Source organism: Mustela nigripes, chromosome 14, assembly GCF_022355385.1.
Source record: "Mustela nigripes isolate SB6536 chromosome 14, MUSNIG.SB6536, whole genome shotgun sequence".
Lineage (NCBI taxonomy): Eukaryota > Metazoa > Chordata > Mammalia > Carnivora > Mustelidae > Mustela > Mustela nigripes.
This window is the reverse complement of record NC_081570.1, coordinates 26,414,572-26,431,855: the sequence shown is the minus strand read 5'-3', so window position 1 is coordinate 26,431,855 and position 17,284 is coordinate 26,414,572. Positions and strand designations below refer to the sequence as shown.

The following is a 17,284-nucleotide window of genomic DNA, read 5'->3' as shown; positions in this document are numbered from 1 at the left end:
ACAAAAGTGAGTAACAATACAATGAGTCCCTATGTACATACCACCTAGATTCAACAACTATGAAATCATGGCCAATTTTGTTTCATCTCAGCCCTCATATACTTCTTCTCCTCCACAAAGTATTTTGAAGTCCCAGATTTCATATAATTTCATCTACTAAGAGGCAGTGACTTTTTAAAACACACATAAGCACAATATCACTATTATACCCTCATAATTAACAATTCTTTAATATCATCAAATATCCAGTGTTCACATTTGTTTAAAGTGGGATTCAAACAAGTTTCACATACTACAATCTGTTGACATGACTCCAACTTCTCTTTTAAGCTACAGAATCTTTTGTCGTATCTTACTTTTTCCTTATAAGTATTTGCTAAACTGTTGTTTCTTCTGTATAGTTTTCCAGGATTTGGGTTTTGCTGGTTACATCCTAATGATGTTTAATATGTTTCTCTGACCTGTGTCTTTCAGGAAATGAGCAGTTAGATCTAGGTTTTTAAAAAAAAAATTTTAAAGAAGTTTCTTTTTTTTTTTTTTTTTTTTTTAAGATTTTATTTATTTGGGGCACCTGGGTGGCTCAGTGGGTTAAGCCGCTGCCTTCGGCTCAGGTCATGATCTCAGGGCCCTGGGATCGAGTCCCATGTCGGGCTCTCCGCTCAGCAGGGAGCCTGCTTCCCTCTCTCTCTCTCTCTGCCTGCCTCTCTGCCTGCTTGTGATCTCTCTCTGTCAAATAAAAAAAAAAAAAAAAAAAAAAGATTTTATTTATTTATTTGACAGAGAGAGACAGTGAGAGAGGAAACACAAGCAGGGGGAATGGAGAGGGAGAAGCAGGCCTCCCGCCAAGCAGAGAGCCCAATGCAGGGCTCAATCCCAGGACCCAGGGATCATGACTTGAGCCAAGGGTGGATGCTTAACAACTTACTTAGTCACCCACGTGCCCCTTAACTTTTTTTTTTTTTTTTAAAGGCAAAATATTCATTTGATCTGAAGAGAAACCAGAGTATTAGATCTAGGGTCTTGATGAAATTAAAGATTGAATTATTTTGACAAGATTACTTCGTGGATGGTTCTATATCGACCGGGAGACTGAAACCATGAGTTATTTGAATTATAGAGCTAAGAAGGCACAGTGAGAGCACTAAGGTGCTATAGAAGCAGCAATTCCAGAGCTTCTACCACCTCTAGCACTAGGAGTGGGTGGGTGGGGGGGTGGGGGGACAGGAAGAGGAGAGGTTGGAATTCTTAATCCTTAAAAGCCTGGAAGAATCCTGTGGAATTAAAATTCAGACCTCTGAGGGGATGCACTGCTCAGCTGGTGCTATGCTTCCCATCGGGAAGTATAGAACGCCTGGCTTCCTGTAGAGACAGTAGCAGCCATGGATGATCACTGCCTAGATCTATTATTCAAGAGTGGGATTCTAATTTTATTATTTCTTCTTGATACTTGATAAAACTGTCACCCTTCATGTTAATGCCCCTCCAATCAATCTAGTTATCTGAACCACATTCTCTAGTAGATGACTCAGGTCCAGGGATCATGGAAACAAGGTTCCAGGAAGTTGCATATCGATAGTTTGCCTGTGGTTTTTATACTTGAAAGTCAATTTTGTGGGGCACCTATATGGCTCAGTCAGTTAAATGTCTGTCTTTGGCTCATGATCCCAGCTTCCTGGGATCAAGGACTCCCTGCTTAGCAGGAAGTCTGCTTTTCCCTCTGCCTGCCACTCCCCATGCTTGTGCTCTCTCTCAAATAAATAAATAAAAGAGCTAAAAAAATAGGGTGACTGGGTGGCTCAGTTGGTTAAGTGACTGCCTTTGACTCAGGTCATGGTCCTGGAGTACCAGATCAAGTCCCACATCTGGCTCCCTGCTCAGTGGGGAGTCTGCTTCTCCCTCGGACTCTCTCTCCTCTCGTGCTCTCTCTCATTCTCTCTCTCACAAATAAACAAAATCTTAAAAATCTAAAAAATAAAAAAATAAATAAAAAGTCAATTTCTTTGGATATGAAATCCTGAGTAAGTTTATGTTACTTATTTGTATTCTGGTATAGAATGTCATTATGAAAAAGTACGAAAATCATCAGATTTACCTTCCCTTAGAAGTGTCTTGGCTTTTTGGCCTGGATTCTCAAAGGAATTTTTTTCTTTAAACAATAGAAGTATTTCTGGCCATGACTATTCTGGGTCACATGCCTAGGCACACACTATCTTTTCAATACATAGTCTTTCTTTGTTTTTGTTTTTGTTTTTTTTAAAGATTTTATTTGTTTATTTGACAGAGAGAGATCACAAGTAGGCAGAGAGGCAGGCAGAGAGGCAGGCAGAGAGAGAGAGGGAAGCAGGCTCCCCGCTGAGCAGAGAGCCGGATGCGGGACTCGATCCCAGGACCCTGAGATCATGACCCCAGCCGAAGGCAGAGGCTTTAACCCACTGAGCCACCCAGGCGCCCTCAAATAAATCTTTAAAACAAAGAAAGACGGGGCGCCTTAGTTTTTTTTTTTTAAGATTTTATTTATTTATTTGATAGACAGAGATCACAAGTAGGCAGAGAAGCAGGCAGAGAGAAAGAGAGGAGGAAGCAGGCTCCCCACTGAGCAGAGAGCCCGATGAGGGGCTTGATCCCAGGACCCTGGGATCATGACCTGAGCCGAAGGCAGAGGCTTTAACCCCCTGAGCCACCCAGGCACTCTCCGAGTTTTCAGTTTTAAAGTGATTTTTTCCCCTTTAATTTCTAATACTTCCCTGAATTGTCACTGACCTTTTAAAATATTTCATCCACTAATCTGAGCCTTTCTAATTCATTTCTAGCTTTCATAGTTTTCTTAAATTCTTATAACTTGGTTTAAAACACTTAATTTTTGTGTTTTGTAAAGATAAGTCTGTTCTCTATTTTTGTTTTGAATTCTACAATTCTGTTGTTCACGTCTATGTGAAATACATTTTCTTATCCTTTTAGGAGGTAGAAAGGATTAACTTTTCTGGCTTCAAGGCTCATGAAATCCTATTATTTTCACAAAATGACCTCATTTTGAGATTTTGCTTCTTCTGAGTCTCTCCTGCATTTGTCTTGTACATTATCTTTCTTTTGTCCCTACTATCCCTGTCCTGATCAATTTTGTGTCTATAGCCAGCAGTTTCTCCTTAATTGAGCTGTTTGGGAATAAAGCTTTTATTTGCTAGCTTCACAAATTCATAAGGAACAACAACAAAAACAAAAAATAGTTAATAAGGACCTAGACTACTCCAACATCTTCAGAACTTAGCACAGTCCCCTCTAATTCACCAGCTAACTGACATCTGTAGGGACCTTCTTTTGGGTCTGTTGTTCTCTAATTAGCCTGTCATGCTTTCTAGTGGAAACCTGTTGATTTAAGGGATCTCTTCTCAAAGGTATCTATTGTCCCACTGCTTTTTCTCTGTGGCTTTCTAAACAGACAGCCAGTACCATTCAGGTCTTAAGAGTTTGTCATTACCTAAACTTCTTTTGGGACCATGGGGATTCATTGTCATCGAGATTTGTTGTAGATGTTGTGCATGATTTCTGCCTCAATGGATTTGGGGAGATCAAAACTACACTGCTATCTCTGTGATCTTCTATTTTCTTTCTTTCTTTTTTTTTTTTTTTTAAAGATTTTACTTCTTTGAAAGAGATCACAAGTAGGCAAAGAGGCAGGCTGAGAGAGGGGGGAAGTAGGCTCCCTGCTGAGCAGAGAGCCTGATGCAGGGCTTGGTCCCAGGACCCCGAGACCATGACCTGAGCCAAAAGCAGAGGCTTAAGTCACCGAGCCACCCAGGGGAGCCCCAATGTGATCTTCTATTCTTTAATGTACTTCTGGTAGTTAATCTTTTATTTGGGAAGATTTCTATTTTTTTTTTTTTTAGAATATTTTATTTATTTGGCAGAGAGAGAAAGAGAGGGAACACAAGCAGGGGGAGAGGAAGAGGGGGAGGGAGAAGCAGGCCTCCTGCTGAGCAGGGAGGCCGATGTGGTGCTAGATTCCAGAACCTCGGGATCATGACCTGAGCTGAAGGCAGATGCTTAATGACTGACCCACCCAGGTGCTATTTAGGAGTATTTCTGATAATAGTTTGTGTAAGTTAGTAGAGCATGGTGACTGAGAGCATGGGGTTTGGAGTCATACCGCCTGGATACAAATCCCGCATTCACCATTTACTGTGCGATCCATAACCTTTCTGTCTTTGCTTCCTGTGTAAAAGAACAGGTTGTTGAGAGATCTAAATTAAACAGTGTATGTAAAGCACTGAACAAAATACTGTATTACACAGTAGGTATTCAACCAAGATAGCTGTTTTAATTACTATAGTTTTCTTTTTCAGGCCCAGGACTTATGTTTCTGACTTTATAGGGGAAAAAAAGTAAAAGCAAAATTTAAATATTTAAAAAAAACCACCTCAACCTCTTGACATTAATTCCTGGTTCCATGACAATATAGAAACCACAACTGCAAACAGCTAGAAAATAATGAAAATGAGAAAAACACATGGTAGACAAAAGGTGACTTCAGAGGAGAGTTCATAGTACCAAGCACTTTCATTACAAAATAGAAAAGAATGAAAATACATGCAAGAAGCATTCAATACTAGTGGTTAACTAACTGCCTTCTATTTTCTTTTTTAAAAAAAGGTAAAGTAGAAACCAATGAATTAAAAAAAAAAAAAAAAAAAGAGTAAAATGATAGTACCAAATGTTGGTAAGGATGTGTGGAACAGAGACATTCAGATAATGGTGAGAAGGAAAAAAAATTTACAACAGAGGTTTAGTTAAAGTGGAAGATGAACATAGCCTTTAAGCATCAAGTCTACTTCTAGGTAAGTACCATAGAACAGACTTTCCCAATCGGTATGTCAGGGATAGGTGGTTGGGGAAGGCCTTTACTGGCCACAGCTTCCAAAGTTTCATATTTTATCCTAGTGGAGGCTATATTCTTTTCTGTATTATCATCTATCTACATAAAGAAGTGGTAGGCAACCTCTTCTAGGCAGGCAATCTTTCTTGGATCACCACATTAGAAAGTAGAGTTTCACTGGAGCTAGGGCCATATTTTACTCTTTGCTGGGTCTCCCCCAGCTAGAAGTGTCTAGTATACAGTACTTGCTCAAAAATATTTGTTGAATGTGCAAGTGCATACCACATATAAAAATGTTCATTGGAGTATTATAAAAGTACAAAATCAAAGAGTATATGTCCATTTAAATAGAGAAAGGATGAACATCTATATTCATATAATGGGGTATTATTCAGCAGCTAAAATAAATCAAATCCAAGCAGAAATTTCAAAGACAACATTGAATGAAAAAAGCAAATTTCTGAAAGGTATGTACAATGCAACCTAGGGTTCTATATAAAGCTTATAAATACAAAACAAGGCTATCTTTTAAGTACAAAATTAAACATGCATGAACCATCAAAAGAAATGAAATCTTGCCATTTGCAATGACATGGATGGAACTAGAGGGTATTATGCTGAGTGAAATAAGTCAATCAGAGAAAGACAATTATCATATGGTCTCCCTGATATGAGGAATTTGAAAGGCAACGTGGGGGGTTTGGGGGATAGGAAAGGAAAAAATGAAACAAGATGGGATTGGGAGGGAGACAAACCATAAGAGACTCTTAATCTCACAAAACAAACAGGGTTGTGGTGGTGGTGGTGGTGGTGGTTGGGTTGTGGACATTGGGGAGGATATGTGCTATGGTGAGTGTTGTGAAGTGTGTAAGCCTGACCATTCACAGACCTGTATCCCTGGGGCTAATAATATATTATATGTTAATAAAAAAAAACTAATAAAAAAAAGAAATTAAGCATGGAAAGAAGCACAAAAACCACTGCTTCTGGGGAAAAGAAGAGGAATGCTATCAGTAAAAGATTTGCAAGAGAGCTTCATCTTGCTCTGTAATATTTTATTTCTGAAATAAAAACTGGAGCATTAGTAAAATGTTAGGATTTAATAGGATTAAATGTTACTAGATATGCTCTTTGTATTTCTGTTAAAATCAACCATAATATTTTTAAAAGGTAGGATGATAAATAAATCTAAGAAAGTATATGAAAAAAGTAAATAAACCATTGGTTGGCTAATCAAGAAAGCAAGCATGTATATAGAAATCAATGAGGAAACTTAGTATACAGAAAATATCAAAAGAATACTTTCTATACCTTTAAGTAAATACATTTTTTAAAAAGCCCAAATAAAATGGATGCTCTTTCTAGAAAAATAACAACTAAGAATTGAGGAGAAAGAAACAGAAAGGGAGAAGTGGCAGAGAAATATTCCTAAAACAAACAAGATTCCAGGCCCAGATACATCTTAAATTCTTAAAGTCTCTGAGGGACAGATTTCCCTTTATCACCTGAACCTTTCTAAAGTATAATGATAGAAAAAGAGTCTTTTTTTTGGGGGGGGGGCGTTATTTAGTCATATATTCACAAAGTAGATTAAGAATTCATACTGCGGGGTGCCTGGGTTATAGCCTCTGCCTTCAGCTCAGGTTGTGATCCCGGAGTACTGGGATCAAGCCCCATCTCTCTCTCTGCCTGCCTCTCGCCTACTTGTGATCCCTGTCTGTCAAATAAATAAAAATTAAAAAAAAAAAAATCTTAAAAAAAATTCATATTGCATCATCTATTTGTGTTAACCAAAACCAGTCATGTTTAAACATGTTTCCTGTTCACAGGAAAAGGAAATATAAATAGCTCAAGTAGATACCCAACCTTATCCCTTTTTAAAAAGATTTTATTTATTCATTTGTCAGAGAGAGGGAGAGCACAAGCAGGGGGAGCTGCAGGCAGAGGGAAAAACAGGCTCCCTGCTGAGCAAGGAGGCTGATGCAGGAATCAATCCCAGGACACTGGCATCATGACCTGAGGTGAAGGCAGACTGAGCCACCCAGGCACCCCTACCCAACCTTACTTTTTTTTTTTTTTTTTTTTAAGATTTTATTTATTTGACAGAGAGAGAGATCACAAGTAGAGAAAGAGAGGGGGAAGCAGGCTTCCTGCTGAGCAGAGAGTTCGATGCGGGGCTCAATCCCTGGACCCTGAGACCATGACCTGAACCCAAGGCAGGGGCTTAACCCACTGAGCCACCCAGGCGTCCCCCCCACCTTATTCTTAAGTGAAAATACAAAATTTCACTGGGATTTTTAACCAGACTGGCAAAGATCAAAATGTTTCAGAACACTGCTTATAAAGATTCAAGGAAACAGGCAATCCCACACATGGGTGGTAGAACTATAAATGGGCATACTTCTTATAGAAAGCAATTTGCCAGCATCTATCAAGAATAGAAATGCATAAATCTTCTGACCTAGTATTTCTAATTAAAAATTTTATCTTACAGTAACTCACTCATGTGGAATTACATACAAGGTTATTATTTTTTAAGAAAGATTTTATTTATTTATTTGACAGAGGGCACAAGCAGGGAGAGTGGCAGGCAGAGGGAAAAAGAGAAGCAGGCTACCCCCACCCCCCACTGCTGAGCAGGAAGCCCAATGTGGGGCTTGATCCCAGTACCCTGAGTTCATGACCCGAGCCAAAGGCAGATGGTTAACTGACTGAGCCACCCAGGCTCCCCTGTACAAGGTTATTAAATGCAGCATTATTTATAATAGCAAAATACTGGAAAGAATTAAAGTGTTTATTGTTAGGGACTGCTCAAATATATTATGGTACGTTCATACAATGAAATTTTATGCAGTTATAAAAAAATCAACAAACTCTTTATGCATGGGTATAGGACAATCTCAAAAATATGTTTAGTGGACAAGCTGAAGAACAGTGTGGACTGCAGAGTACTATTCGTGAAAAATATCTCCAGGAGGATATCTGAGGAACAAACACTACAGGGAGGGGGAATGGGTACTGAAAAGGAGAAGGAGACTTTTCTCTTTTCAGTCTGTTTCTTGAATTTTGAATCAAGTGAATGTTACATGTTCTGATGAAAAAAAATCTTTTTCTTAGGAGATAAAATTTTGAAATAAAACAAACATTCCAGCAGAAATAACAAAATTCTTTTAGGTAAATTTGAACTAGCAAGTGTTAGTTTCTTTCATCTGATGGATAAACTTTTCCACAATGCCATTGAGTCTTTCAGGTTCCAACAGTTTATTTACCAGTTCCTGCTCAATAGCTATTAGGGCTAGACCGCTAAGCTTCTCTTGTCCCATGGTATGACATAAATATGTTTTAAGGCGGGGCAGTGTAGAAAATGAATTTTCAGCATTTGAAGTAACTGGCCAAGACAAAGCAGTATATAGTAATTTTGATATGCAGGGAATATTATTGTGAAGACCATGCTGGATAAACAAACAGCCAAGATTGATGAAGTTGATATGATCATAATCTATGAGAAAATTAAGCTTTGCATATTGCCGATAAAATCTAAGTTCTGGGATGATGTCTGCATCAAGTTTATAAAATTCTTGGACATGTTTGGCTGTTGTTTCATTTAATGGTTCATTCCATTTAAATAACAGTTCTGAAATTTGCTTCATTTTGCAATAATCAAACTCTGAAAAACATAGCTTTAAATTATTTAATATAGTATCCAATCCTTGGTAATAAATATTAATTTTATATTGTTCTTCTGTTGAAGTAGGAAAAAACATACTATCTGAATTGCCAAGATCTACTGTTTTCTGAATTCTTCTTCTTTTCTGAAAAGAAGGTCTTTCAACTTCAAAACCTTTACTGGTTATTTTTTGACATATTTCCTCTGCTCCATCCCAGATAGTTTTGAAATAGGCATCATTTCTTTCGGATGATAAACATTCCAAAATTGCTTCTATTTTTGAAGACAATGAAAAAATATCTATAGTTTCACTTTGAAGCTCTTTGGAAAGAATTCCTGTAACACTTAACACTCGATAAAGAAATTTCAAACAAAAGATAAATTCAAATTTGGAAACCAGTATTAACAAATCACTCAATTCATCAGCTAAACTTGTGTTTGAAGAATGGCTTGATATAACTTCCAATGTTTCAATAATCTCTGGAAGGCCCTCAATCACAGACAGTAATATATGATCATGGACTGTCCAACATGATTTTGATGTATGTTTCTTGCACGTTTTGTTTTGACTTAGCTTAAAAATGTTTTGAAACTTTGCAGACATTTCCCCAGACATATGAATAGTGTTGAACAAAGAGTTGAGAGTATTTAGAGCACTTCGGAGTTCTTTCACTTCTTTACAAAACGTAATTACTGTTAAATCCAAAAAATGTGCATAACAATGTACGTACAAAGCTCTTGGCTCTTCTTTCTTGAATTCTGCTGCAATTTTATTAAATTGTCCCCTCAAATTAGTGGTACTATCATAGGCCTGGCCACATATCTTATTTAAATCAACTCCAATTTGCTGCAGGTAAGTTTTGATAGTCCCATGTAAGTCAGTCCCAGTCATCTCTTCAATATCTATGAAACCCAAGAATCTTTCTTTAATTAAGACAGCCTTTGACATTTTTTGTGGGTATCTTACACAAATCGAAAGCTGTTTTTTAGTGGCACTATCAGTTGTCTCATCACATATTATTGAAAAAGCTGAGGAGGCATTGATTTCATTCACAATATCTTGAAGCATTTCAGTCTTTATTATTTCAATAATATCATTTTGAATTTGTGTACTATTATAGAAGTCAACTTGTAAATTTGTAAGTCGAAATACTTCTTCTCCTTTATCTTTTGCTCTGATTTCTAGCAGTTCTAAAAAATTGCCTTTATTCACAGATGAAATCGACTGATCATTTCCTCTTAATGGTAAACACTGCTTCCCAAGAAATAAAATATTTTCAATTATAAGCTTTAGGTACTTTTTATTTCCTTCAATCTGTTTTGAATGAATAGATAAATTATCATTGACAGCGTCATCAAAAAATTGGTACTCCCTCCAATACTGCAATGACTTCAAATGCATCTCACTTTTTTCATGCTTTCTGAATTTTTCTAGAGTCTTTTTCCAATTAGAAATTCCTTGCGCTGTAAAGGATTCTCCTCCACAATTAAAAATTTTTTGACAGAACAACTGGCATGAGTAACAGAATGTCACATCCTTTTTAATATTGTTTTTCAAATGTTGGAAATTTGAACACCAAGATTTTTTAATGTTTTGTGACTTATCTTTAATTTTTTGTACTCTGGATGTAAATTTTGGGTGACACAGTCCTTCACTTATTTTCATAGATTTCATATTGTATGAAGCATCTTGGTCTGACACTTTATCTTTTTGTACTTCTACGCTGGAGTCAACCGTAGGCTGACCGGGTATTGATGAAGATGGTGAAAGGCTTGGCTGTTCAACACTACTAGTAGCAACACCACTACTTGATTCACTGGGTAAACTCTTAGAAATTTTAGGGAGAAAAAGAGAAAAGCATTTGTTTGAACAGTTTTCAAATGATTAAAAATATCATACGTATCTATTCTAACAACACAATAAAATGAATGGGTGAGTTAAAATATGAGCTCCACTAGGGGGAAACATTAACAATTATTTATAATATAAAGTTGCAATCTAGATTTAGCATTAAAGGTTCAAAGAATCTTTTGGTATGTAATTGTAATAAAAATAATTTTTATTGCTCATGTGACCTAGAATATTGAAAAGGGTAATAAAGAACCCAGAGGAAAAACTGTGACTAATAATACTTCTATTTAAATATTCTTATTAATAATTTGAAGTCAAACCCGACATTTGGGAGATTGAATATGAATACCAAAAGATGTTTCTTGCTCAACTTTTTTGAGCTCTCAGATAAAAACAGGAATGAATATGCTCGTATATATATATACGGACACACACACACACATACACATATATGCACAAAATATGCTTAAAAAAGAAAAGACAGTGTCAAAAATATTAAGGACAAAACTTACATCTACAATGACATTTGCTGTTACTGAAGATACTGTATCTGCTAAAATAAAAGAGTATCATCAATTCAAGATCTTACGTGCTGTAAAATATATGCTATAAAATAGCATCATAAACTACAATTGCTTATTTCATATCAGACAACAAAACAACCTTAGAATATAGATAGATTCATCAAGGATAGGAAAACAGTGTGTATGTCAAGTATCCTTCCTATCAATTTTACCTTGTAAGACATCAGAATTCATGATGGGTAGGGAAACACGAGCATCTGCCAATGACACTATATTGCTTATAACTGGAGTTGTATCTTTCTTTGGAGAAAAGGTATCCGTTGAGGCATCATGTACCATGGAAACATTTACTGAAAAAAAATAAAAAGATTTCTCAAAAAACAAGCAGAATCAATCAATCAGAAAGCACTGTTTAAAACAGATGTTTCGACAAACAATGCAAAAATCTAATAGCCTGGGGCACCTGGGTGGCTCAGTGGGTTAAGTGTCTGCCTTCAGCTCGAGTCACGATCCTGCGGTTCTGGGACTGACCCCACATCTGGCTCCCTACTTGGTGGGGAGCCTGCTTCTCCCTCTCCCTCTGCTGCTCCCCCTATTTGTACACACCCTTTCTTGGTCCAGTAAGTAAATAAACAAAATCTTAAAATCTAATAGCTTTAGGTATTGCTGGATATTGGGAGTATGGCTTAAGGATGGCCGGGTTCTTTAGGAAAACACATTAATAACCTTAGACTGGTAACTTATATTTTCCATTTTTTAACCTATTTTACCTTTGCATACAAGTTCTCAGAAATTACCCACAAAGAAAGAGATTCCTTTAGAATTTCCCAATGGGGGGGGGAATAAGAATTTCCCAATGGGTATCATTTTTCATCATTTAAAAAAAGATGTTATTTTTTTTAAAGCAATCTCTATACCCAACATGGGTCTCAAACTCATAACCCCAAGACTGAGAGTTGCTCACTCTACAACTGAGCCAGCCAGGCGCCCTAATGGGTATCATTTCTAACTCCTTCAAGATGCATAACCCTCAACAAGAATGGAGCTAGACTGGTGTCTAGGCTAGTATTGCAAAGATTTCTATAATGAGCCAGTTTACATGATGTACAAGCCCATGGCTTCATTTACTTTAAATAAATAGGACCAATGGTCATATATGAGGCTCTTTGATGGAATATAAAGTTGGCCTTGGGTTACTTGTGCTTTTCTATTAGTGAACTTCCAAGTATTTTCAACTAGTTCTATTTCCTATAAAAATGTGGCTAGTAACCTTGTTTTTACAAACCAGGGCTAAGTACAAAATTCTGTATTTTAACACAAAAATCTTTACAAATAAATATTAAATCTTTGGTTGTGAAGTAGGCTTCCTTTTATATAAACTACTGGAGGGGCGCCTGGGTGGCTCCGTCGTTAAGCATCTGCCTTTGGCTCAGGTCATGATCCCAGGGTCCTGGGATCAGGTTCTCTGCTTGGTGGGAAGCCTGCTTCTCTCTCTCCCACTCTCCCTGCAGTGTTCCCTTCTCTTGCTGTGTCTGTCATATAAATAAATCTTAAAATAAATAAAATAAATCTTAAAAACAAAACACTACTGGAAAACTTTTTTAAAAAATATAGGCTCCTTGCCCAATGTGGGGCTTGAACTCATGACCCTGAGATTAAGAGTTACATGCTCATGCCAGCCAGGCACGCCTGGAAAACATTTTTTTGCAATGAATTTTGCATTGTTTTGACTCTTAAGTCAGTTTAATTTCAAGATGAATCAAGGTTATAAAGGAAAGCAGTAATATTCTTCAACATTTTCTAAACCTCTGATAACTGCTAAATAAGTATTACCTGTAGATGATTCCATCTTAGTTTTATTGTAAGCAGAGAAACAATTAATAGAACAAAAAATGTCTGTCTTCCCCAAGTCACTGGTGGTCTCAATCATTTCATCTGAGGGCTTCAATGATTTGCAAGGAACAGATGTAAGTGTTTTGGTTGGTTTCTGTTTAGAGATTAAAGTAATATTCATATTCCTGGTATATGACATATATTAGTAACAAACAAAAATATACTCATCATTACTGCTCTTAGTTATAATATGACAAGTGATGATAATAAAGCCACATTTTTATACTTTCTTAAAAACCAGAAAAAAATAATGAGGGGCGCCTGGGTGGTTCAGTTGGTTGAGCAGCTGCCTTTGGCTCAGATCATGATCCTGGACTTCCGGGATCGAGTCCCACATCGGGCTCCCAGCTTCTTGAGGAGTCTGCTTCTCCCTCTGACCTTCTCCTCTCTCATGCTCTCTCTCACTCATTCTCTCTCAAATAAATAAATAAATAAATCTTTAAAAAAAAAAAAAAATGAGCACTGGGTATTATAGGCAACTGATGAATCACTAAACTCCACCCTTAAACTAATAATACCCTAATATGTTAACTTGAATTAAAAAGAAGAGAAAAAAAGGCACTACAGATCACAGTGACAAAAATGAAAGAAACAGAGTCAATAAATCACTATTTGTGTTATTTATCAGATTTTAGTAGCCGCAGTAATATATATGCAAGCAATGAAGAAAGAAGTCACAGAATATGTTCATCACTCCAGGCAATCAAAGCCAATTGGATAAATAAACTAAAGTCTTAAAATCATATCTCATTCCTCAATTCCACTTTGAATATTAACTCAGGAAAGCCTTCCATTGGTACTGAGAAGGAGCCAGAAAACAGCTGTGGGAATCGCTGTTTTTCTAGGCTAACCTCATGGTAAAAATTACAAGCATATTTTAAGAAAGTAGCATATAAGCAGTAAAATACATAGAATATACTGCATTCAGGGGGCACCTGGGTTGCTCAGTGGGTTAAAGCTTCTACCTTGGGCTCAGGTCATGATCCTGGAGTGCTGGGATAAAGACCCACATCGGAGCTCAGTGGGGAGCCTGCTTCCTCCTCTCTCTCTCTGCCTAACCTCTCTGCCTACTTGTGATCTCTGTCAAATAAGTAAATAAAATCTTAAAAAAAAAAAAAATTCTTTCAGTTTGGGCGCCTGGGTGGCTCAGTGGGTTGGGCCGCTGCCTTTGGCTCAGGTCATGATCTCAGAGTCCTGGGATCGAGTCCTGCATCGGGCTCTCTGCTCGGCGGAGAGCCTGCTTCCCTCTCTCTCTCTGCCTGCCTCTCTATCTACTTGTGATTTCTTTCTGTCAAATAAATAAATAAAATCTTTAAAAAAAAAAAAAAATTCTTTCAGTTTTAAAAAAAAAGAATATAGTGCATTCAGGAAACAGTAAGTGTTCAAAGGTAAATGATAAATGATATAAACTGTGAGACATACCATCTATTGTTTCTACTGAAAACAGGAACCATCATTCCTGGACTTAAGACAATGTTGAACAAAAACTGCTTTTGGGGGCATAAGTATAAGGACAAATGAAAATATCTTATGCAGGGGCTACTGGGTGGCTCAGTCTGTTAAGTGTCTGCCTTCAGCTCAGGTCATGATCCCAAGATTCTAGGATTGAGTCCCACATCAGGGTCCCTGCTTAGCAGGAAGTTGGCTTCTCCCTCTGTTGTGCCCCCATTCTTTCTCAAATAAATAAATGCTCAAAAAAAAAAAAATACAGATTTTCTTCTGTGAAAAACAGGGTATCGGCAAAGGAACAATAAAACAAAAAACAGAGCATAACTCTGAAAATTCTTTTATACTTTACTAGTATGACTTTTTATATATTTTGAAAAGCCCTGGGGGTTTGGGGGCTCAGCCGGTTAAACATCTGCCTTCGGCTCAGGTCATGATCCCAGAGTCGTGGGATCGAGTCCCACATGAGGATCCCTGCTCAGTGGACAGTCTGCTTCTCCCTCTGCCCTTTCCCCTCCACTCATGCTGTCTCTCACTTTCTCTAATAAATAAAATCTTAAAAAAAAAAAAGGATGTGGCTTACAAATGACCTATTTGAGTTGTTCAGACTTGATGAGAATCCTATCTCTAACTGCATGATTTTAAGGAAGAATTTATGGAGTAGAAATGGGTCTCAAAGCATCATCTGAACAAGTAAGACAACTTCAACCCTACCTCATGAAAGGGGTTCAGACCATTAACTGCATTAATCTCATTTATTTTATTTTAAAGATTTTATTTATTTTTCAGAGAGAGCACAAAGCAGGGGGAGTGGCAGGTAGAAAGGGAGAAGCAGATTCCCTTCTGAGCAGGGAGCCTGATGTGGGCCTCGATCCCAGGTTTCTGGGATCATGACCTGAGCTGAAGGCAGATGCTCAACTGACTGAGCCACCCAAGTATTCCTGCATTAATCTCATTTAGTCCACCAAAGCAGGACCCAGCTTCTCTGCTCTCAGAACCTCCCACACCCCAGGCTGTCCTACCAGAAATAGGGAATTATTTCTCATTTAGAAAAGCATGTGACATTCTGGGTTCATTTTAACCTTGCTTAGGTATAAGAAAACATAGAATTAAAAACACTTTGTGGTTGAATCTTACTGATCAGTAGGCCATTATTTCTACTACATATATACATTTTTAGATTTATTTATTTATTTGACAGAGACACACACACACACACACTCAGTGAGAGAGGGAGCACAAGCAGGGTGAGCAGGAGAGGGAGAAGCAGGCCTCCAGCAGAGCAGGAAGCCCGATGGGGGGCTTGAGCCCAGGACTCTGGGATCATGACCTGAGCTGAAGGCAGATGCTTAAGGACTGAGCCACCCAGGAGCCCCCCTGCTATCTTTATTTGCAGTTTATAAACAACCTTTTATGTGCTTGGCTTTTCTTGAAGGCCAGATCATCCTGAGATTCTTGAGGAAAATCTCTATATAGCATTTATCATGAATCGTTATGTAAGAGAAACTGTCAAGAGTCTTTTATTTAATCTTCTTCACTACCCTATCAACTGAAACTATTCCCAATGGTACTAAAATCTGATCCCCACATTTTCCTAAAGTGGGACCATCCACAAGTGAACTAATGAAGAGACTCAGTCTTGGATGTTTCATTTGAGTCCCATGTAGTCAAATTCAAATGGAGTGGTTCTTTTTTTTTTTTAAAGATTTTTATTTATTTGACAGAGAGACAGAGAGGAAACACAAGCAGGGTGAGTGGGAGAGGGAGAAGCAGGCCTCCCGCTGAGTAGGAGGCTAGATCCCAGAACCCTAGGATCATGAGCTGAGCTGAAGGCCATCTAACGACTGAGCCACTCAGGTGCCTCAAATGGAGTGGTTCTTACTTCATGCAACATATATTCCTATCTGCTTATATGCTAGAATACTCGGAATGATTTTTTTCACTATTTTATTTACTTATTTGAGAAAGTGAGTCTGTGACTGAGTTGGGTGGGCAAGGGAGAAGGACAAGCAACTCTGCTCTGAGCAGAGTGGGATACATGTGGGGCTTGATCTCATGACATGAGCTGAAATCAAGAGTCAGATGTTGAACTGACTGAGCCACCCAGGCACTCCACTCTTTGAACTATTAGAGTAATGGGACTGAAGCATATGAAATGGGCTAGAAACAGTTTAACAGGAAGCCCCACAGTTCTCAAGACAGACTGTGATGAGGTTGTTGGAGTGAAACTGAAAACAGGCATTACTACAAAGACAGTGTTTCACATACTGGTATTTTACTTCATATTGAATCTAGGATTTAAAAAAGTTCAGTAAAAACTCTAATATTTAAGCAAAATAATCAGAATCCCTAAAAGTTTAAAAAAAAATGTAACTTACAACAGTAGTCTTCTGACACATGCTGCACTTGGTTAAAACGCTATTAGTGCATATTGTAACAAATGCTTTTCTTTTTTCTTCATATGATGAAAGACAAGATTGGCTGCAAAAATTCTTGCTAGAGGTATTATCTTCTAGCTGGACACTGATCACATCCTTTAAATTTAAGATGTCTCTAAAAAGAAAAACAAGGGTACCATTAAACACTTTTATAAGTTAAAGCACTCCCTCAAGTAACCCTCTCCCATTTCATCCACCTTTAGACTGTGCAACAGCACTGACATCAGCCTTGAAATAAGAAAACCTGAATTTGGCATTTAGTTCCAGGACTTACATTACATAATGATGGGTGAATACTCATACTCCCAAATGTTGATTCCCTCATCTATAAAGTAGGGATTATAAAACACAACTGATAGCAGTTTTGAGGATTACCTAGTTTATATTAGTTAGTGCTAGTGATAACAGAATGATGATGAGAAATCACATATTCATACCTGACCAACTCTGTAATCTGCAAGACAGAGGATATCATAATATGGTCTGAAAAACTCCAGGGATCCTCCAGATACTTTTAGAGGGGTCCGCCAAAACAAAATTATTTTGTTAAAATATTATTTGTCCGGGCACCTGGGTGGCTCAGTGGGTTGAGCC

The 17,284-nt window shown here is 37.6% G+C and overlaps 1 protein-coding gene across 5 annotated transcripts in view; it reads right to left on the bottom strand.

Annotated features, from left to right (window-relative positions):
* Positions 1-3,670: 3,670 nt before the first annotated feature.
* The window catches only part of ZMYM1 (zinc finger MYM-type containing 1), a 30,464-nt gene continuing 16,850 nt past the window's right edge, over positions 3,671-17,284 (bottom strand). For 3 of the 5 annotated variants that reach the window (XM_059377215.1, XM_059377217.1, XM_059377218.1), the window contains 5 exons: positions 16,631-16,805; positions 12,747-12,900; positions 11,126-11,263; positions 10,902-10,942; positions 3,671-10,365 (listed from right to left, as the gene is read on the bottom strand). In XM_059377215.1, coding sequence (XP_059233198.1) covers positions 8,056-10,365; positions 10,902-10,942; positions 11,126-11,263; positions 12,747-12,900; positions 16,631-16,805 — 2,818 coding nt within the window. In that variant the 3' untranslated portion in view covers positions 3,671-8,055. Of the gene's footprint in view, positions 10,366-10,901; positions 10,943-11,125; positions 11,264-12,746; positions 12,901-16,630; positions 16,806-17,284 lie in introns of those variants that run through there. The other 2 variants (XM_059377216.1, XM_059377219.1) reach the window with 2 other exon arrangements.